Below are 23,757 nucleotides of genomic sequence, written 5' to 3'. Positions count from 1 at the left end.
ATGGCCATGGCAGCGGCGGATTTCTGCGTCCTTGTATTTGATGTGATCCTCTACGAAATCAAAGATGCTTACTTTCCATATTCATTCCTTAATTATACTCCAATTTGCTCTTTTAACCTGGTCTTGTACTTGGCTTCCATTGACCTTTCTGTCTGGATGACTGTCGCCTTTACCTTCGATCGATTCGTGGCTATTTGTTGCCAGAAGTTACGAAGAAGGTTTTGCACCCCGAAAACGGCAGGTGTGGTTATAGCAGTGGTGTGTTGTTTGAGCATTTTAGAGAGTATTCCCGTCTATTTCATATATGAACCCCGTGAAATAATTGACAATATGCCTTGGTCCTGCTATATAATAGCAAGCTTCTACACCTTACCCATATGGGTAGCTTTTTTCTGGATGGAAACTATTTTAACACCACTTCTTCCGTTTGTCCTGATTTTACTGTTAAATGCTCTGACCATCAGACACATCCTGCAGGCCAACAGAGTGAGAAGGGGACTCAGGAAAATCAACGATGATCCGAATCACAAAGATCCGGAGATGGAAAGCCGAAGAAAATCCATGATTTTATTGCTTGCTATATCTGTCAATTTTATACTTTTATGGAGTGTAAAATTTGTATCCTACCTCTTTGTGAATTTTACAGATAATCAGTTTCTAGAAACGAGTTACAACGACCCATTTACTATTCTGGAACAAACTGGGTATATCCTAAGTACTTTGAGCTGCTGCACAAACACAATTATTTATGCAGTTTCCCAGCGTAAATTCAGAGAAGAGTTACAGAATATGATTAAACGTCCTCTCACTCTAATAATGCAATCTTTAAGTAAGTGACATTACTTAACCAAAAGGTAGTAATCTTAAGGTGATAATTTGTCCAATAAATTGTGCACCATTAGGAACTTATCTTAATTTTCACCACCAATGATTTGAAGAAACAGCCAAATCTGAGATGGTGCATTTTGGTGATTATTTCAGCATCCTTATTGTGCACAGCTGCACAAAGGTAAAAATAGTCCCCAAGTATATACCTTAATGTAAGTCATACTCTAGAATGAATATAGTACATCACCACAGGAATCTCCTGTTAAATGGCTGACAATCACAGGACGCTGATTGAATATTGAGTGTCTTGGTTCACCATGCGCCAGTTAATATACTTTTGCTGCCTAGTTAATGCAGTTGAATAAATTAGTAGAAATGTGGGGATCATTCAAACCAGAAAAGCAAGCCGTGCTGTTTAGGTTTACAGACGGAATATTAGCGACAAACCGAAATCCGGTATTCTCAAATCTCCTGACTGCATGTAAGTTGCGTTGTTTTCCTGTAATTTCGTTATGACTTTGGCTTTTATACAGTGGTTCGTGTAAGGTTGCAGCAGAGAAATCAAGGAAATGGTGTGTAGTCATTGAGACCAACAAGCCAAGTTCCGAAACACGCTGACGTCATGGCTAACCTGATAGAGGAATCCATGCACTAATTATTTCACCATAATCCATTAATGCCCTTCATTAGCAATCCAACATCAACAGATCTGAAACTGATATTTTTGGAAACATTATTTTCCCTTTTTGCATGAGGTTTCCAATATTCTCCAGTCGTTTTCAGTAGAAAGGTTTGCTCTCTCCATTTCTGAATGGCCTGTCTATATTTTGAAGCAAGATGCCCTCGTCTTGAGCCAGCCAAGTCACAATAATAATTTATCTCTTTCAACCATTTACATTGCCTTTGAAAATGCTAACTCTACCTTCAAATCACACAGGAACATTGGAAATGCAAGAGAACACAACTGCAGTTTACTAATCTTCCTTCATAACATAAGATTTCATTCAATGCTCGAATGATTGTATACTTTGCACTACTCTTTTGAGTCCATGCATTTCCCTTGCCCAGGAGTGAATGCATTATTGTAGGAATGACCTAAGTCATGCTTTGTACAAATGTTGCATGCACTGTAATCCCACAAATACTATCACTGTATATCTAAAGACTAGTGAAGTACATTTTGCAGCGTTGATTGGTGTTACCTTTGGTTATGCGTTGTCCCGCCTGATAGACCGATTCAGTCAGATGGTATTTGCAGCCCCTCATATAAAATTATAGGATGAAATGGGAAACATGTCGATGAATTGTGTCTACGATGCAGCGATAGTACAATCAGATGCAGTGTATTTCTGAGCATAGTAAGAAGTCTTACCAGATTAAAATCCAACAGGTTGATCTGGAATCACGAACTTTCAGAGTGCTGCTCCTTCATTAAAGCTCGTGATTCCAAATAAACCTGGTGTAGGGAGACTTCTTACTGCGCCTAACACAATCCAACACCACCATCTGCACATAATTTCTGAGCTTAGCTACAGTCGGGAATCTGAGGTCGATTTTTGCAACATTGGTCATAGGCCAAAATCTCCTGAAATTCCTCAATAGGGAGTTGGCAGAGTAGAAATATTGCAGAATGGATGGAACATGCTGAGCACAACCTGAGGGCTTGTATTCTTCAGCGATGCCCTGGTTTATCTGAGGTTAATTGCTACTGAAAAGGGACCTTGTGCTACGACCACACTCGGAATAGAGTTTTGGTAGAATTGTATGCTGGAATTCCTTCTCTTTCATCGTATCGCAAAAGAGGAAGACAGAACTTTGCAAGACTTCGTCTTCAGACTGAATGCCAGGATAACAAGATCAGGCTGCACTTCGTTATTTGGCGATAATTTTCATTTGCCATTTGCGGAAATATATCTATGGGCATTAAAGATGGCGAGTTCTCTTATATTCTTGGGAAATGAACAATCCTTTTTCTGCGATTTTTGTAAATTACAGCTACAGCAGAGAATATTCAATAAATGGAGTAGCATAACTAAATAATGGAGGACAACACGGTGGCATAGTGCTTAGCACAGCTGCCTCACAGGACCAGGGATCTGGAATCATTTCCAAATGACTGTCTGTAAGGGTTTCCTCCGGGTGCTCACATCTTCTCCCACAGACCAAAGATTTGCGGTTTGGGTTGGTTGACCATGCAAAATTGTCCCTTAGAGTCAGGGTGGCTAGTAGGCTAAATACGTTGGTTACAGGTTATGACGTAGGTGGGATTGCTGTCAATGCATTCTCAATGGGCCAAATGGCCTCCTTCTGAACTGTAGGGATTCTATGACAGAGGTTCAAATCCCACCATTGCAGTTCATGTAATTATGTTCAATTAATATTTTCTGGATTTAACAATCAGGAATCAGAAATTGTGATCAACAAACAATCATCGATTGCTGTATGGACCCATCGGGTTCACTAATGTCCCTTCAAGGAAATCTGCCTCCTTTACTCGGTCTGGTCTGCATGTGTCTCCGGATCTACTGCAATGTGGTTGAATTATAACTGCACACTGAAATGGTGTAGCTTGCCATTGAATTCAGGAGCAGTTAGCCATGGACAATGAATGGCCTTGCCAGTGCTGCTCACATCCAATGAAATAATTAAAAAGAGATAACCACTCACCACCTTTTTATTGCAAACTTTCAATCATATGAACATGCAAATTAGAAGCAAGCGTAGGCCACTCAGCTCGTCGACCTGAACAGCCATTCCATAAGATCATGGCTGAGCTGATTGTAACCTGAACCCCACATTCTTGGCCGTTTCCCGCGCCCTCCCCCCCCGCCCCGCATTAATCAATGCAAAATTGATAAAAATATAATTGAACAGATTTTAATCTGATACAGTGAGAAATGGCTTATTCAAAGAAACATAGAAGATAGGAGCAGGAGAAGGTCATTTGGCCTTTCCAGCCTGCTCTGCCATTCATTATGGCCATGGCTGATCATCCAACTCAATAGCCTGATCCTGTTTCTTTTTCCCATGATCTTTGATTTCATTTGCCCCAAGTGCTGTAGCCACAGCTGCCTCTTGAATACATTCAATGTTTTAGCATCAACTTCTTCCTTTGGCAATGAAATCTACAGGCTCATCACTCTTGAGGTGAAGTAATGTCTCCTCACCTTTGTCCTAAATGGTCCACCTTGAATCCTCAGACTATGACGCCTGGTTCTGGACTCCCCCACTATCGGGAATATCCTCCCTGCATCTACTCTGCCTAATCCTGTTAGAATTAGGGTGGCATGGTAACACAGTGGTTAGCACTGCTGCTTCACAGCTCCAGGGTCCTGGGATCGATTCTTGGCTCGGGTCACTGTCTGTGTGGAGTTTGCACATTCTCCTCATTTCTGCGTAGGTTTCCTCCTGGTGCTCCGGTTTCCTCCCACAGTCCAAAGGTGTGAGGGTTAGGTTGATTGGCCATGCTAAGAATTTGCCCCTTAGTGTCCAGGGATGCGTAGGTTAGAGCAATTGGTGGGTATAATATGTAGGGATATTGGGGTTGGGATTGTGTTCGGTGCAGACTCGATGGGCCAAAGGGCCTCTTTCTGCACCTCTCTGATAACCCCCTCATTCATCTGAACTCCAGCGAAAACAATCCTGGCCTAGTCAATCTCTCCTCATACATCAATTCCACCATCCCAGGGATCAGCCTGTAAACCTTCGCTACATTCCCTTGAGAGCAAGAAAATCCTTCCTCAGAGAAGGAGACAAAAACTGCACATAATGCTCCAGGTGTGGCCTCACCAAGGCCCTGTATAATTACTACAACACATCCCTGCTCCTGTTCTTGCAACTTCTCACAGTGGAGGCCAACACGCTATTTGCCTTCTTTACCGGCTGCTGCACCTGCATGTTTAACCTTCACTGTCCGGTGCACAAGGACACCCAGGTCCCACTGCACACTCCCCTCTCCCAATTTACAGCCTTTCAGGAAGTAATCTGCCTTCTTGATTTTGCTGCCAAAATGATTAACCTCACGTTTATCCAAATTATACTGCACCTGCCATTGATTTGCCACTCACCCAACATGCCCAGATCATTCTGAAACATATTCCATACTTGACTTTCAGAACTGGCGGCAGAGTACTGACTTCCTTGGGCAGCCTCCAACCTGGTGTCTCTGATCCCCGTAACCCACCGCCTCCCCCGTACCCCCGCACCACCCCCCCCGCCCCCGCCAACCCCAACCCACTCCCACGCTTACCTCACTTCTGAAAACGAATGTTATCCGCAGCCAGTTTACCCTGACTCCCCTCTCAGCCTCCCACTGGTTCTGCAGCACCACACATCTGCGGTGTGTCTTACTCTATTCGCCATCTACGGTCCCGCAAATCTCGCTGCACCACAAACACCCCCATCACCGCGGGAACAACCAGGAACTTCTTGATTGTTTCAAAACAGGGAACTGGCATTTTCTGGCGAACCTGCATCATCCATTCCCCACTAATGCTGAATAGGTGAGTACTAAATGTTCAAAAAACCTTTCTGTTGACATTTTCCTATTTATAATTTCTAAACGATTTCGATCGATGGAAAACAGTGAAATTCAAAACACACCGCTTATTGCAAATTATGCTTTCAATTTCATCTTTTAAAATTTTTGAATTAAATATTAAATCATTTTAATTTTGTGAGTGTGCAGGTGCATTGCTGAAAGTTGGGTGATGGGAGAGAGGAAGATGGGAATTAAAAGAATATAATTATCTTCGCCATTGTTCCCGGCTGCAGTACATTTTTCAGCCCTATGAGCCCGGTAAAGGAAGAATGCGGCTTTCTTTACTGAAATCCTTCTTTTACACGAGGGTTCCATTCCTTTCCATGCGCAATTGTCCTACCGTTACACAGCATACATTACATAACTACATGCATTGCACACAGCGAGGGCTCATAGTTTACGGACTGTCAGTAGCGACAGAGAACTGGTTAGCTCGCAGGCATAAACAGGAGCTGTTTTAAAAAAGATGTAGTGAGCCGAGTACGATGGGAATCAGTGCTGGGCCTCCAGGCAAGTTGAATGCTTTCGGTTGTCGCCAGTAGAATTGATTATCAGAGAATCCTTACAGTACAGAAGGAGGCCATTCGACCTATCGAGTCTGCACTGACTGCAATCCCATCCAGACCCTATTCTCATAACCTCACATAATTCCCCTGGTAGTCCCACCGACACTAGGATCAATTTAGCATGGCTAATCAACCTAACCCGCACATCTTTGGACTGTGGAGGAAACCGCAGCGCCGGAGGAAACCCGCAGACACGAGGAGAATGTTCAAACTACACACAGACAGTGAATCAAGGCCGAAGTTGAACCCGGGTCCCTGACGCTGTGAGACAGCAGTGCTAACCACTCTGCTACCAGCAACACTTTGCAGGGAATTGATTCTGTAGAGTTTTGTTCCCTTGTTTTTGAAAAGGAAATAATCGCATGAGAAGAAATTAGAAAAGATACACTCGACCAATTACATTGATTGTGGGAGTGATCTTTGGGGGAAAGGTTGGACTGACCCGAGCTATATCCAGTTAGAAATCCGAAGAGTGAAATCTGATGTTATTGAAACATATAAGACCATGAGGGACTTGACAGGATGGATCCTGAAAGAGTGTTTCTCCTTTCGGGAAAAAATAGGTCTGGAAAATTACGAGTCTCTGCAATAAAGACTGAGACGCAGAGATGTTTTCTGACTCTCAGAGGGCTCTTAGTCTGTGGAGTTCTTTTACCCAGAGTGGGGCGAAGCCAGTGCCACTAAACATTTTTTAATGCGGCGACAGATCGATTCTTGACTAACAAAAAGGTCAAAATTTATCTGGAGCAGGCGGAAATGTGGAGTTGAAGCCAGAACTGCGCCCTCCCTTGGTGCATTTGATACACGCTGGCCAAAACAAAGCATTCTCCCGAATGACCCTCACAAATTGTTTTTGCTTGACTAATTTCAGACTGCAACTATCCAAGTTAATATATGGTGTAGTTAAAATCCTCTGCTATAACATACCCCTTGCTTTTGATATTCTCAGAGATTTGACTCCACATTTGCTCTTTTGTTCCCGTTACTTTTTGGCATTCTGTAGCACACTACTGGAAGTGTGGGTGTCAGATGTGTTTTTCTTAGCTCAATTTATATGACGTTTGACGATTCTTTCAACCACCCCCCCCCCCTCCCCACCGCCCTCTCCCCCGAAGTTCTAGTGGTTTTATCGACCAAAATTTCCACTCTTCCCGGGTTTCAGTTCGACGCATCTGTTGGTCACTCAATTCCTCTCTCCCTGCATACTGTTATGCGGCAGGATGACCACAACTATAACCGTGTTACGCACACAGGTCCCAAACTCAGTTTGCATCTTAGTGAAGCCAACTGCTACTCAAGTCCCTAAATCCGCAGCTCACGCTGCTGTGCAACTGACGACGCTTCCTGCACACATGGTTACCTAGAATATCGGAAATGTTCTGGAGTCCCACATGGCGCAAGGTATGCATTCTCCAGGTTGGAAAACCCTGCTATTTAATAGCATAATAGTTAATGATGTAACATTTAACAATATAACACGTAATAAAATTATTATTGCTAATGGAACAGGCTCTTATTAACATTAAGGTCATAAAGTTATAGAGGTTTACAGTACAGAAAGAGGCCATTCGGCTCATTTGGGTCTACAAGGGCCATCAAGGGCCTATCAATTCTAATCCTGTTTTCCAGCACTTGGGCGGTAGTCTTGTGTTCTATGACTTCTCAAGTGCTAACTTAAATACATTACTAATGTTATGAGGATGTCTGCCACTACCAACCTTTCAGGCAATGAATTCCAAATTCCTAGCACTCTCTAGGTGATAAAGGTTTTCCTCAGATCCTCTCTAAGTCTTTTGCCTCTTAACTTGAATCTGTGGCCTGTTTACTGACTCCTCTACTGAGGGGAAACGTTTCTTCTTATGTCGCATACCTGTGCCCCTCGCTGTTTTCTTCACTTTAATTAGGTGCTCTCTCAGCCTTCTTCACTCTAAAGAAAACCCCAGAATAACATTTTCTTTTCACCCCATCCAAGGCAACATCCTGCTGAACTTCCCCTGCAACACTTCGAGCACAATCGAGTAATTCCTGCAGTGTGACGACCAGAACTGCACTCAAAACCATAACTGTGGGCTAAGGAGGATATAATAAAGCTCCATCACAACATTCCTGAACTTAAATTCTATGCCTCAGCTAATAAAAGTAAGTAACCCATATGCCATCTTAACCACCTTATCTCCTGATCTGCTGACTTTAGGGATATTTGGATATGCTCTCCAAGGCCCCTCTCGTTTTTTGTATTCCCTAGCATGCTGCTTTTTATTCCTTGCCTAGTTAGTCTTCCCAAAATGCCTCTCAGCTGCAGATTACTTTTGCCACTCTTCTCTCCATCTGCCCAGACCATTCACACTGTCCGGTGATCTAAGACTTTCCTCCTTGCTATTTAGTATGCCACCAATTTTTGCTTCGTATGCGAACTTTCTGATCGTATCTCCTACATTCAAGTCTAAATGATTAATGTAGACCATACACAACAAGGGGCCGACATCTAATCCCTGCAGTACACCATTTGCCACAGGCTTCTACAAAAAGACTCTGAACATCAGCCTCCACGTCCTGCCACTATGCCAATTTTGGGTCCAATTTGCCGAATTGCCCTGGATCCGACCATCGCCATGACATTCAATGGCATTACCATTACTGAATCCCTCACTGTCAAAATCCTGGGGGTTTCCATTGACCAGAAACTGAAAGGGACTAACCAAATAAATACTGTGGCTACCGGTCAAAAGCTAGGAATCCTGAGATGACGAGTTCACCTCTTGTCTCCACAAAGCCTGTCCACCATGTACAAGGCATAACTTAGATTCTAATGAAATACTCTCCACTTGTCTGAATGAATCCAGCTCCAACAACACCCAAAGAGCGCAACGCCATCCAGGACAAGCAGCCAGCTTAATTGTTAACCCTTCCACAATCATTCAACCCCTCCACTACCAACAAACAATTGAGCCTTGTTTTCTATCTAAAAGATGCACTGCAAATAATCGCAAACCTTCTTCTACAGTAACATCCTAAACCACAACATCTACCACACAGAGGGATAAGAGCGGCAGATAATGGGGAATATCACTGCTTAGAGATTCTGCTCCAAGTCACTCGCCTTCCTGACTTAGAAACATGCCCTGTTCCTTCATTGTCGCTGGGTCAAAATCTTATAGAACATAGAACCCTACAGTGCAGAAAGAGGCTCTTTGGCCCATCAAGTCTGCACCTAACACAATCCCACCCAGGCCCTACCTTCATATCCCTACATATTAGACCCACTAATCTGTCTAACCTACGCATCCCTGGACACTAAGGGGCAATTTCTTAGCATGACCAATCAACCTAACCCGCACATTTTTGGACTGTGGGAGGAAACCAGAGTACCTGGAGGAAACCCAGGCAGACACGAGGAGAATGTGCAAACTCCAGACACAGTACTTCATACTTTATACTCTCATACTTGCATACTTTATCTTTTACCTTTTTACTATTATTGCTCAACTTTTATTATTTTCTAAAACTTCCCGAATATTTTTTCCTGACATGTATCTTCGGAGTACAATCAGCTTACCTTTGCAATTTCACGTCACCCTTAATTTCCTTATTTGCACGAGATTTGCAAAATTACTGGTACACTCTTTTTACCCCATTGGAATAACATTTTTTTGAGAGAATTTGAGCTGTCTTTTTAAAGGTTTGCCACTACTTGGATGCATTTCATTTTTATCTACTTATGTAACCTAGTTTCGTCAATTCTGACTTTATACCTTTACAATTTCACTTCGGCATTAGTTTTGAATGCACATTAGACTGTAAAACTGGAAACAGAATTATGTCTTCTTAAGATAACTCCGACCAAAGGATCATTTAGACTCCGATTCACCCTGTCTCACTTAGCAGGTCCAAAATTGCCTGTTTCCTTGTTCCAATGAGCAAGCATCATAATAGTGGGCAACCAGAGATAAAGCTCTCAGTTTACGGATCATATTTCTCCGAATAATAGCGAGCTCTCATAGAATGCATGCACTCCTGGTCCACCTATCGGAAGGCTGTTTCTCTTCTTGCTCTGCATAAATAAATACACGAGCTGTCAGGCCCAGAAGTTGAGCCACATTTTAGGAACGCCTGGACTGATCCTCCAGAATATTTTGTTGCAATGTGGTATAATGTCCTTTCCACACAATTATCTGGCAGGAATGATGTATTTCACAAAGCGTTAAAAGAGCTAAAAAGGTCACCTCGGCCTACAGTGATGAACATGAGGGTGGTGACATCAAGGGTATCAAGGCACGTCAATTGTGTGCACGTTGCACACAATTTTGCGCAGAGCCCGGAGCCCATCCTCTTGCAGAGTTGAATCATTGGCCAAGTCAATAATGACAATACTGGACCAAAAGTGTTGCAGCGTCTGATGACTAATATGACAACTTCTGCTTCAGAAAAGAAAAGAAACATCATTGCAACATTTTATGCTGAGATTGAAGTCGTCCATTCAGCTTTGTGTATGTTTTTACGAACCCTGCATTGGCGATGGACACTTATCCATCACTATTGCATTCTGTGGCGACAGGTAAAATTCAACAAATTGTTTTTTTGGTGATATCCACTTATTCAGTCAGTAAACGAGTCCAAACTGCTGCCCAAGACAGAAACAATATGGACAGTGATCCGAACCAATGGGCACAGATTTTATAGAGGGCGCCATGGAACTGTATCTTCCCCTCTAAACATAAGTAGCATTATTGAGCTGAAATGTAACCAAGGGTCTAACACTCTAGCCCCAGGAGGACACGTGAAAAACAGAGGCAAGAAAAAAAACGCATCACGTGAATGTTCATGCGTAATTTGCTAACTTTATATTGAATGCTGACTGGTTGGCTCCATTTGGTTTGGAATTGTTGTTTTGTTGGAGATTGTGATATCAGTATCGTGACCAAATATACTGTTTAATTTTAGCGTGGATGTCACTAATCTAAGTTCATTGCAAATTTGGTTTTACGTTTTTCACTACCAAGCCAATCACGAAGAACAAACAATTATACAATATTCTGAGATAACGTATATGGAAACATTCGGAAGGCAACTTGTTGAATCATCAGCTTTGCAACCAAACAGGCAATGGGTCAGACTCGATTGCAAAACGGCCAATGGAAAGGAAAACAAATACAGAAAAAAAGATTGACCATTAAGCATTTGAAGAATAACGCTTCATTGCAAATCATCACTAGCTTTTTTTGTAAATCCACATTGTGAATGAACTGCAAAATATGTGCTGCTATTTATTTTCTACTCGGTGATAACACATAAACAAATCTTCTGTGCATGTTGCCAATACATTTGGCAAGTGGGCATTTGGTCATGGGCAATTGGACAAATTGGATGCTTTAATTACTGCTCAATCAACCTAGTGACTTAAAAAGAAGATAAAACCACGTGGAGCATCGAAGGCTGATTCTGTTCCCGCAGCATGAACGGGCTCCAGCCAAGCATATTTTATTCATGTCCTCAAGGAAGAACGTCCTGTGTTGGCAGACGATTTGTCTACCCCATCAAGCTTGGTATTTCTTTCAGATCACTTGCGATAATGCAGGGCCTTTGCTATTGAGAAGCACACGTGGAGCAGGTCAAAGGGAAAATCACCACCCGCAAGTCTCCCTCCAAATCACACACTAAATTGACTTGAAATTAAACTGTCGTTCCTTCAATGCCCCTGGATCAAATTATGTTGTTCTTCACTTTATGTAATCTTGTTATAGCCACACCATATTATTTTTGCTCGTTCAGGAGGGTGGATCACTAATACCTTTTTTCTGGACAAGTATTAAATGTTGGCCTGGCCAGGGAAGAGCACATCCCTGGAACTAATTTAAAAAAATATATATTTTTCAGTGCTCCCTCATTGGGAGAGAACCTTATTGCGGACACATATTTAACTGACTGTATCTCATTGAGTATTTGTCAGTAATTATTAGTATTTTCTTAGCTACAGTAAATAACATTTCAGCTGCCATGCCTTTTTGACAATCCACATGAAAGATTTTGTGAAAGCAGAATAGTAAATTCAGCGCAGAATGTGAAATTTCTACAAAGTCAAGTGAAAATATATAACACAGCCAGGGAAAGGAAGGGCAAATCAACTTTTGCATTGAGAAGGAAATTTAATGCCCCCATAGATCGAATCGTGAATGCACTTTTGCACTTGGCCAAGTTCATGATAGCTGCACTTCCAGCAAAGTAGAGTATAGTTTGCTGAACATGATATCATGTATGCAAACAAAATTAATGCATTACATTATAATGTCAGAATGGCATGTGTTTCTTCAAATCCAGGGAACATGCTATTTGTCACACAACAGTGAAATGTGAATGCCCTGTCCTCGACCACCTGGAAAGTAACTGATTTCGAAACAACATTTCTCAAATGATTCAAACCTTTCTTCTGTTTCTTTCAAAACAATGGCTGGGGGAATGTTGATAATGGATTCTATTCCCTGGTCTAATTCATAATGTTACAGCTGTGTATCTGTTTGTTAAATGGCTGTGGCTGATTGCAAGAATTGTGCAACTACGTTCGTCTCTGGAGATGTTGGCTCAGTATAAGTGAAGAGTTGCATTCAACCTGTTTATATTTGTAATCAACAGATAAGATTATGTGCTGCAGAAAATGGGGCAGTCAATAATTATACAGGTAGAAAAAATTTACTACCCAACACTCGCAGTTGTTGGTGTTCCAGGTAAGTCTCTCTGATCAGTTACCATTTAACATTCTCAATATGTAACTACAATGCAAAGGGTTTTTTTTCCCAATCCAATATTGTCATATTTTTGCTGTTATTTGCTATAAATTAACGAGTAATTGTATCAACTCAGTAACTACAAATGTATCCAGTTTCAATGAGGAGATCCTCATTGAACTAATCTGAATAAAACTCTATTTTTTCTGAGGTCCATGAATCAGTAATTTTGAATTTTATCTTTTTATTTGTTTAGGCAACTGTGCTCAATTTTCCAAAGGCATTGATGTTACAGTTAATGGTCTTAAAGTAAAGTGGGGAGTGAGAGCTTTACAATAATTTTGGAATTATTTTGAACAGTGAGCAGGGCAGTATAGGAATTCAAAAAGGTCTTGATGGGTTAGTTCAAAAGTAGACGACTGGAAGAGAAAAAAATGCAGAAAAATGTGAAGTAAGGCTAATTTCAAGATGATGTGATCGAGCATTATAACATAAAACATATAACTACAAAGTAAGCACAGGATCAGAGGAACCTTGGTGGGTATGTATATGAATTATCAATGTGACAGAGAACATTCAGACAGTGGACCATAAAGCATACTGATTCCAGGGATTTATTAAAGAATTCAGTGAGTTGAAAGGAATGCAAGTATGTTTTATTTATATATAGCACTGCTTTGGTTATGGTTTACACTTCTTGGTGCCATGTTTGATGAAGGTGTCAAAACATTAGAGAGATTGCCAAAGAGACTCATCAACATGTTCCATGAAGGATTAACTTCAATGATGTTTCCAGCTTGGGGAGGTTGGGATAGTTACCTGAGATAAGAGAGACACTTAAGAGCAGTATTAAAATGGTGAAGGTTTTGGATGAGCAGGTGGAGGAAAATGTTCCCAGTTGTGGGTGATCGAAAAGGAAGGACACATAGACAAGAAGAATGGCGTCATGAGAAAACTTACTTCAAGTAGCGAGTGCCTAGCACCAAGAATGCATTTTAGTAGGGTGTGTTGAAGGCAATTTGAATCCAGATACAGCATCATTTGGATAAATGTGAGGTTACTCTGGTGGAAAAAACGGGAAGGTTGGTTACTACCTGAATGGCCATACATTAAGCGAGGACAGTGTGCAATGAGACCTGGGTGTCTGCATACACAGTCATTGAAGGTAAGCATGCAGGTGTAGCAGGCAGTAAAAAGGGCAAAAGGCATGTTGGCCTTCATAGCGACAGGATTCGAATGCAGGAATAGGGATGTCTTGCTGCAATTATACAAGGACCTGATGAGACAACACCTAGAACACTGTGTGCAGTTTTGATCTCCTAACTGAGGAATTAATCATTTACTAATTTTTCTATTCTTCTACAGATTACAAATAAGGTTATTAGAGGGAAGAGGGCATATCTGTTGAGCACAGGGATCTTCCTATGCTGACTTCACTCAAGCTCAATTAATGCATCATTTCTGTAGTTGGGATGCTATGTGAAGACGTCGTTCAAGCATATACAATTTATAAGGGGCTATGTAAGACCAAAGGACCATGAGGAACAGGCCGTTCAGCCCCAGCTCAGGTCCACGTTTCTCTCTCTTCATCATAACCCATGATTCCCTTATTGAAAAAAAAGATCTCTCTCAGACTTAAATATACAAAAAGACAGAATTCCCACAGTAATGCATAGCATGTTGTTCCAAAGACTCTCAATCCACTAAAAGAAGAAATTCCTCCTCATCTCATTCTTAAATTGGCACGCCTTTAAACTGAGATAATACCCCTTTGTACCCACGGGGAAATAACCTCTTAAGCCCCTTAAGAATCCTATAAATTTCAATGATATCACCTCTCGTTCTTTTAATTCCAATGAGCAAAGTCCAAATCTTTTCAATCTTTCCTCGTATGAGAATCCCTCTGTACTGGGGTTCATCCTCATAAACTTCCCTGAACTTATTCCCATGAAACCCCATTAGTCGCAGGTCGCCAACTTGAAGAAGGATGCCTGATATCCACCCGCTGTTGCCCTTACAATTATTCAATTCTCTATGCCAATGTGTTATCAACAACACAGTAGGATTTTAATTCTTAACTTAACCTTTTCTGATCTACCTTGTTGAGCGCAGTTTGGAATCCAAATAAACACGTCCGTTGATTCCCTCTCACCACCCTCATTGTAAGTTTCTTGGAAAACTCTAAAATGTCAATCCGACGATAAATCACTACCATGAAGCGAATGTATGTCCTTGCAAACCTGTAAGCCAAAAGTAAATTGTAGATTAATTGAAAACAATTGATGAAATTTACTTTCGGCCAGCATGAAAAATCGTATTTGACATTTATTTAATTGAAATCAACAATAGCCACTTAAAAAAAGGGGAAATGTGACATTGTTTTATGGCATATGTGGACCATGGAAGGTTAGTTGTGTTTTTTTTCTTTTTCAATAGTAAAGCGGAGGCAATAACGAATTGTCCCATATATATTAGACTTGTGTCCCATATATGTTAGACTTGGAGGTTTTCCTTTTTGTTGGAGGCATGATGATAGCCTGGGGCAGCATGGTAGCACAGTGGCTAACACTGCTGCTTCACAGCTCTAGGGTTCTGGGTTCAATTCCCGGCTCAGGTCACTGTCTGTGTTGAGTTTGCACATTCTCCTCGTCTCTAGGTAGGTTTCCTCCTGGTGTCTCCGGTTTCCTTCCACAGTCCAAAGATGTGCGGGTTAGGTTGATTGGCCATGCTAAGGGATTGCCTCTTAGTGTCCAGGGATGTGTGGGTTAGAGGGACTAGTGGATATAACATATGGGGATAAGGCCTGGGTGGGATTGTGTTCGGTGCAAACTCGGCGGGCCAAGGGGTCTCTTTCTGCACTGTAGGGTTCTATGAGACTCTGGTGACATTCCTGAATGGCAATGCTATTCTTTTTGACCACTGAGTGACCTAACTGCTAGTTTGTGGATCTATCCTCTTTGGGGAAGCCATCGTGAACCAAACATTATTGGACACCCTGAAGGATCGTCCCGGCTCTGTTGTTTCATGAAACACCTCAGAGAGTGTGAGAGAATTTTGGGCCAGGAATGGGCAATGTTATTGATAAGTTGGTGAAGCTTGAATTCCTCATGGGAGATGTTAATTACATTATTTACTCAGTGTCGTATATCTGGCTGAGATGGATGCCTTTGATTTGCAATATCCACATTTGAACCCCCTCAACATCCTCATCTATTACAGTTTAAAGTCCCTCACCTTGCAGTATAAAATATGCCTTTTAGCTTTGACAAAGGGTCACCTGGGCACAAAACGTCAGCTCTTTTCTCTGCTTACAGATTCTGTCACACCTGCTAAGTTTTTCCAGCGTTTCTTCTTTTGATTTCAGATTGCAGCATTGTAGTAATTTGCTTTTATCCAGTGTTTAACTCACTGCCACTTCTCTTCCAGGAATGCCTAGCCTGAAGAAGTACTGCTCTTCTGTCCGACAGGGTTTCTGCATGTCTCTGCCCCTCTATCCCACCTTCACTGCTTTTCATTTCACTCTCAGTGTTGTACAAGGTATTTATTAAGACTCGTTTCTATTCCATATTTCCTTCCTCAGTCACTGTCTTCGTCTCTGACTTACTCCACGTGGAACTCAACTCAAATTTCACCCTGCATGTAATCTTCAGGATTACAGGTACCTCCACGACATATAACACTCTTCGAGTGATGTTCTTGGCGCATCCTTGAAGCCACAGTCAGTTCCATGCGCCGCCACATGAAGACTCACGACATCTTTCTCCATCAACACCGTCTTACTCTCTCTCAAAGCTGTCCTTGCCCCAGTTTTATTTCATCCTTCGCATTATTCGACGCCTGAACAACAAAAAAACTTTGCCTGCTTCTTGCAGATATAAAGCAACTCAAGCTTCACCAACTTATCAACACCATTGCCCATTCCAGGCCTTCCACCAATCACAATCCCTCGAACTCCAACTCTTCTCGCCCTATCCCTTGCGATGTATTTACCATACCCTCCGACGTTCCCTTCTCTGAGGCTGAGCGTGCTGTTGTCAGCAAAGGACTCATCTTTGTACCCTTACGTCCCCACCTCAATGAATTCCAGGCTCAACGTGATGTTGAACTCTTCTTCTGTCGCCTTCGTCTCAATTCCAACTTCTTTGGGCAAGAGTTCCATCGCTTAAAGCAGCCTCCCACCCTTTGAGAATTGTTGCACTTCCCGCTGTCTCAGATAAAGCATCCAGCATTATCAAAGACACAATGATTACGCTCTCTTCCACGGGAAAACTGACACAAAACTCTGAGAACACATATCATTCCACTCAAGCACAGCTTCGTCTCTGCTGCCATCCGATTTTCGAATGAACCTAACCTGCATTAAGTTGATCTTCTTTGCACCCTAGCTATGGCTGCAAACCCACATTCTGCCCATTCTCCTTTCCTTCTCTATAGCATGCAAGGAGCAATACTTTTCACTGCAACCAAAACATGTGAAAATAATAGATCAAATAAAATCAAATATGTACCAAGGTCTTAAAGTGGAAAGGTGCTGCGTGGCCCTGGTGGAATCAAATCTAAATGTTATTTCACAGGTTGTCATGGTGTATATATCGCTCTTGCAACAATATTTCTACTGGTGCTTTTGAAATTGTTGGTATTAGTTAATGGTGCACGTTCAAGCGTTAAAAGCAAGGATGACAATTATATAATTGGAAAACTAGCATCGAATTAAGAGGTTAAATCCATCCATTGCGCATCCATCACAGGGGAAGTCCATCAGCCATATACTGCAGTTTGGTATCTGCATTCAAGAACACCGTGGCATGTGGTTGCCTGAATTGCTATGCACAGGGTATAAGATTCTATGACAAACGAATTATACCAGCAACTTGCAATTGTTTTTTCCCACTTCCAATGACTTTTTTGCAATTGGTAGTATTTTCATTTGAAGCTCAGTCACAGCAATTCATGACAGTGAATTGCATATGGGTAATTTTGGAATAGAATATTACTGCTCTCTGCTGAACGTCCTTGCCTCACAAATGGAAATAAAGTAGATTCTCTGTTGACGTCAAATCGCAGTTTATGGCTGATGGACATTCCCTGTGATGTGCGTGAAACAAATGCCAATGAATAAATCTACGGTCTAGAATCCATTCTAGTTTTCGAATTAGATAATTGTCATCCTTGTTTTCGACGACAAAGTAGGCACCTTCGAGGGCCATGAATTGATATAGTCACAGTTGACTGAGGAAATGTCAGCAATACCTTTCCTAAAATAAATAATTCTAGAACTGTTGGGCCTATAGATTTTTATAAAACGATTTATCTTTTTCTCTTTCTTGCAGCCAACATATTGACGATTGTGATACTTTCCCGTGGAAGCTGCGGTCTCTCCAGATGCATCACTAGATATCTGTTGGCAATGGCTGTAGCAGATCTACTGGTCCTGATATTCACAGTAATACTGTTTGAAATTAATGACATGTACTTTCCAAATTCATTCCTGAACTACACAACTATCTGCAGCCTGAAGCACATTCTGGGTTTTATTGTTGTTGATTGTTCCGTCTGGCTAACAGTCACCTTCACTTTTGACAGATTTGTGGCCATTTGTTGTCCGAAATTACGGATCAAATACTGCACTGAAAAAACCGCGTCTGTCGTTGTAGCAACTGTCTGTGGGTTGTGCGTCTTCGAAAACACTCCCATTTATTTTGTATTTCAACCCGTGAAACGAGTTAACCAGATATCGTGGCACTGTTCCTTAAAGTCTAGCTTCTATACTGCAAAAGCATGGTTAGTGTATTCCTGGATTGACAGTACTTTAACCCCATATGCTCCATTTGTTCTTATTTTTCTGTTCAATGCTCTCACCATAAAACATATTTTAGTGGCCAGTAAAATCCGCAAGGGCCTTCGAAGTAGTCGTGAGAATCAAAATGATCTAGAGGTACAGAACCGAAGGAAATCCATTATTTTACTAATTTCTATATCGGCCAGCTTTGTACTGCTTTGGATGATCGCCTCTATATATTTCATATATGTGAAAGTTACAGATGCTAAACATTTTCACAGCGACTACAGTCACCCCCTCGTCGTCATGGAACAAACTGGCTATATGTTGCAGCTTCTCAGTCCCTGTACGAACACTTTTATTTATGCTGTAGCACAAACCAAATTCAGAACCGAAGTGCATCAAGCCATTAAATATCCTATAGCTATAATTATTAATCTCATTAAGTCGCTATGGTCTTAGCTTAGTTTTATAATTTATGTGCAAAATGAATACAAAATATCTAACATTACAACTCGGAGTAAATGTCGCTAAGTTTAATGCTATTTGTGTTGCATTGTTGACCTTTGCTAAACAAGGTCACAGGTATTCAATAGATGTCAAGGTCAATGTTGTTTTACAGAATGTCAACACTACATTATATTACACATAATGAACTCTAAAGAAATTTGACAGCATTCCATGTCTGGAAATGTCCTAACTCTGTTTCTAATGATGTAACTTCATCAAGTTACAATTGAAAACATTTAATCATCTCTGTTCTTGATTTAATATTTATTGCCTGAGGTGTGAATATCTTATGTCAGAAGTCCTGAATGATGTTTTAATTAAACTCAATATTTATCAAACCATAACTAAGATTTGCGATGCATACACTCATCATGATGATGTGCAAGTTCTATTGGTCGGTATTAGAAGGCGTAAACCAGAAATCATCTGTCTATTTTCCAAGTCCAGCAGCCATGTATAAAATTTTGATTTGCAATTGCCTTGTTCAATTATCTGATTTATCTCTTCCAGAATTTCCAATCATCTCATCAATCCCTTTTCTGTCCGGCCCGATGAATATCACCTTTTAATGATGATGAAATGGCCCACTGTCAAGTTAGAATATTGGCATTTATTTAGTTTTTCATTCATTACTACATAAATAGTTCAGAATGATTGCCTTATTTGAGTTGTCAACACAGTTCTCGCAACTCCGCATTGTTGTTTCACAATTGTATATTTACCTTATATTGATTTAGTTTGGAAATCAAAGTTAGTTTTATGGGATTTACATGTCTATGGCTAAACTGTAGAAATAAGGCTATGTTTCAGATTTTTAAAAATGTTTTTGTGCCCGAAAGAAACCAACAGTTAGATTTCATGCTGCACAAAAGTGTTTTTGTGTGGGGGATAGTTTCAGTTCCAGGTGAGATGCTACTGTGATAAGAGAGAGGTATGGCGTGATAAATCGAAGCCATTGCGAGCGTCTAGGGGCCCAGTAAGGTAAGCCAAACAACTTTCTCTGTTACTTAGATTGTTAGCTGAGTGCTAAAGGCAATTGGAGGCAAACAATGCAGGAGTAAACAACTGTTGTTCAGCTCTGCTATGGAACGCTGAAGGGGAAGCAGCCTTTTAAATTGGCTACAAGAAATATCCTGCGATGGAGTGATACTTCAGGAAACCATTGACAGACATCTATAAAGAACTAGTTATGAAGCTAGAGAATAAAAAAAGTTTCCAGAATGTTTAGGGAATAAAGAATAATCTTAGAAATAGAACAATATTGGGTTCAGCAACATAAGAACGTAGAAACTAGGAGCAGAAGTAGGCAAATTCATCTCTTAGAGCTTAGTATGCCATTCAGTTAGATCATGGCTAATTTCTCCAAACTCAAATCAACCTCCATACCTGTTCCCCGTGTCCCCATAACTGGACGCACTTGGTTTCAACAACACCTAGACAACGGGCACACAGTTCCTTCGGCTAGGCACATTTTGAAAACTCTTTCTATTTCTGTAATCGTTTGCCTTATTTTTTTCTCTGCCAAAATGGACAACGTCATACTTATACACATTAAAATCCATTTGCCAAATTTGTGTCCATTTCCTAGCCAGTCAAGATCCGTTAAAACTATTTTATCTCCTCTACACTTGCTATTTTCCAATCTATTTTATTATCTTCCGCAAATTTTGCTATCCTGTCCCTATTTGCACACCATTTATATGGATTGCAAACATTAGCGGTGCATGGACTGACCCAGCGGCATCCCACTCATTACAGTTCGCCTGCAAGAGAAGGGCTCATTTATGCCGATCCTCCGATTTCGGGATGAATGGATAATTCAAAGATGAGAAATCTATTGGTGAGAAGAGTAGAACAATATTTTCGAAGCATAAACCGAAATTTGGAAATGACTTACAATCATGTACAAATAAATTCGCAGTAATTGACTGGGTATCAGAACTGGTGGAACAAGTGGAAACCTGAAGTAATCTAAAGTCTTGGCACAGACAAAGAGGAGTGTGCAAATAGGTTCAAATCACAACAAAAGCAAAAGCACGGTCCTCTTCTGAATGGACAGAAAAACACACACCTTAAAAACATTCTTTAAACGGTTAAAAGAGATTTTGACAACAGAACAAAGTAGAATGCTAATGCACCAAAATGACTGTTTAACATATTTTAACTGTGTTAAATCGAAATGCAAATTTAATCACATGTGAAATTGGAATGTGTGCTTGAGAATGGAATCGTGCCTACTAACGTCGAGAAGGACAATTGCACTGTAGACTTAAATGAAACATTTTGCTACGGAATTAAACCTGGAAATTGCATAATCAGGAAACACAGAAGATTTGAGTCTGATACTGCAACCATGTATAGAGTTTGAAATTGTTTTTAAAGTTATTACCTTCCGTGAAATGTTTCTAAATAGATAATGACGTGTGAAATAGAAAACCTGTCCTTGAATAAGAACATAAGAACATAAGAAATAGGAGCAGGAGTAGGCCAACTAGCCCTTCGAGCCTGCCCCGCCATTCAATAAGATCATGGCTGATCTGTCGTGGCTCAGTTCCACATTCCCGCCCTCTCCCCATAACCCTTAATCCCCTCTCTTATCAAAAACCCATCAACCCGCGTCTTAAAAATATTTAGCGAGGTAGCCTCCACCACTTCAACGGGCAGAGAATTTCAGAGATTCACCACCCTTTGAGTGAAGAAGTTCCTCCTCAACTCTGTTCTAAACCGCCCCCCTTTTACCTTGAGGCTGTGCCCCCTAGTCCTACTATCTGATGCAATAAATTATGTGGTTACGTAATTGTCTTGCCAAGGATGTATAGTTGATGTAATTCCATTCTAAATGAATATTCAGGACTCTGAAGATTTATTTCTTTCAAAGGGGCAGCATTAGGAATCCAAAGTGAGTTTAAAGGAAATCTTATTTGTATGTTTAGTGGTAGAAATGAGGTTAAATGTAGGTGGGTGGGAACTAATATTTCTATTCTTCAAGAAATGTGTAGTTCAATTCCATGCTGGACAGAGATGTCTGTATGTGTGGGGTTATTTTCAGTTCCAGCTAAGATTCCGTTATGACAGAAAGAGCTATGATATAAAGAATACAGGTAATTTCTTCACAATTAGGGGCTCTTAAAATAAATCAAGCAACGTTCCTTGTTCTGTAGTTTTTAACCGAATGCTGAAGTCAGTTGGAGACAGACAATTCAGCAGTAAACAGCTCTCACTCAACAGTGCTGGGGAGCTGAAGAGGAAATGTATGTTTTAGCATCGCTGCAACAAAAAAAACGAAAATAGAGCGCTGGGTCAGCCATGCATTGACAAATATGCAACGAGCAAATATTTTTTTAAAAAACTAGAGGAATTTATAAAAAAAACACTCAGAAGTTCTGGAATTAAAGGGAACAAAGAAGAGCCTGGAAAACTGAACGCGATTCTCTTAAAGAAAGACAACGCTGAGAAGCAATCGATTGATCAGGATACTAGAGAAAGGATTTCTACATGTACTAAATTTTCAAATATCTTACTATCACATATAAAGACGTTCCATGTATTGACCTGATTTCAGAATTGGTGTAACAATGAAAACTTGGAAGATTTAATCCGAAATCCTGACATGGACGCTCTGCTAAAAGTGGAGCAGAAGCTCCGTTCAAACGAGTATTTTGATAAACGTGAACTGGATTTTGGAATGCGTCTCGCTAAATGAATGTATTTCCACGAGAGTCGATCTTAAAGTGGAGTTCGGAGCCACATCTAACAATCATCTGGGCGTATTCTGAGGAGAGACAAACAAACACTAACTTGGCTTGCAAGTAAGACCATGGTTACTGATGTTGAGGTTGCCATGCTTGTTACTCTTAAAACATTTGCGCATTGATAAAACTAAAGGAGCAGTAAATGAGTGTTGTATTTTAATTCGATTTTCGTTTTAAGGGACATATTTTCTGTTTGTTTAAAATAATTTGCAGAACTATGACTCTGCTCCTCCAAGTTTAATTTAACAAAAGTAAAAGTTAAAATATATTCAACCAGAGATCCATTTTGAGAACTTCCCACTCAGTTACAACAGCAAGAGAGATCTTACAAATGTATGATTCGCCTCATTAACCGAATAAGTGTAAGGCAACCACAGTTAAACAATAAGCAAGAAAGCCCACCGTTTTCATTTCTCAGGTTTACGCAAACTGAATATAATGGCCCAGTTAATCATCGAACTAATCGGAACTTTTGGTCTGACCAGCAACCAGTCCCTAAAACCATTAATTTCAACCAAACAATCGCCCCTGCTTGTTTTCTATTGGATGTTTGTTTCGAGTTTTCTTTGATATGTTTATGCTGCACATGAAGTTAGAACGTATATAAATTCCGATAACATAATTTGACGAATTACTCACTGCACAATAAGGACTTCAACCACAAAGAATTTATTTTCTTTTTCAAATGTTTCGACTTCTTTACTTTAAGCTAATATTTACTTTCCTTTCTTCGTTTTCAGAAAGAAAAAGAAATATTTGAAAGTCGCTTAACATCTACGTTGTCACCTAGGAATGTTAACAAACTTAGGGTTGGATATTATCTATTTGTGCACAATATTGTGAATTTCTAAGTAGTCTGCCTTATCTCTTATTTAATTATTTATGGAGGGGTCCACTGACAATGATTATTAAACTTCATTGACTCCCATCGTTCCATTAATTTATTGGCGTGAAGGGGAATAAAGCAGAAAAAAATGCCAGATTTAAGCAATGCATCAGTAGAAAATAGTAGGATCAAGAGAAATAGCGTTAAAGAGATAAGTCCTTGCGTCTTAACACGTGG

At 40.6% G+C, this 23,757-nt stretch overlaps 1 protein-coding gene across 1 annotated transcript; it reads left to right on the top strand.

The window, feature by feature from the left end:
* Window positions 1–18,894, top strand: LOC145348640 (putative G-protein coupled receptor 139). Its single transcript, XM_080196805.1, has 5 exons — window positions 1–241; window positions 647–829; window positions 10,359–10,489; window positions 12,581–12,653; window positions 17,984–18,894. Exons 1-5 carry the CDS (start codon window positions 1–3, stop codon window positions 18,892–18,894), a joined length of 1,539 nt encoding a protein of 512 aa, XP_080052931.1.
* Window positions 18,895–23,757: the final 4,863 nt, after the last annotated feature.

Source organism: Carcharhinus amblyrhynchos, chromosome 9 (genome assembly GCF_965287045.1).
Source record: "Carcharhinus amblyrhynchos chromosome 9, sCarAmb.v2.hapA, whole genome shotgun sequence".
Classification (NCBI taxonomy): Eukaryota; Metazoa; Chordata; class Chondrichthyes; order Carcharhiniformes; family Carcharhinidae; genus Carcharhinus; species Carcharhinus amblyrhynchos.
Note: the sequence above shows the minus strand (reverse complement) of the source record. Positions and strands in the feature narration are given on the sequence as shown.

Excerpts from the sequence above, each read along its gene's own strand:
- LOC145348640 (XM_080196805.1), top strand. The coding sequence starts at position 1 with ATGGCCATGGCAGCGGCGGATTTCTGCGTCCTTGTATTTGATGTGATC. Across the intron at positions 242-646 it reads TTGCACCCCGAAAACGGCAG|ATAATCAGTTTCTAGAAACG; the intron begins GTGTGGTTATAG and ends TGAATTTTACAG. Across the intron at positions 12,654-17,983 it reads CGCAGTTGTTGGTGTTCCAG|CCAACATATTGACGATTGTG; the intron begins GTAAGTCTCTCT and ends TCTTTCTTGCAG.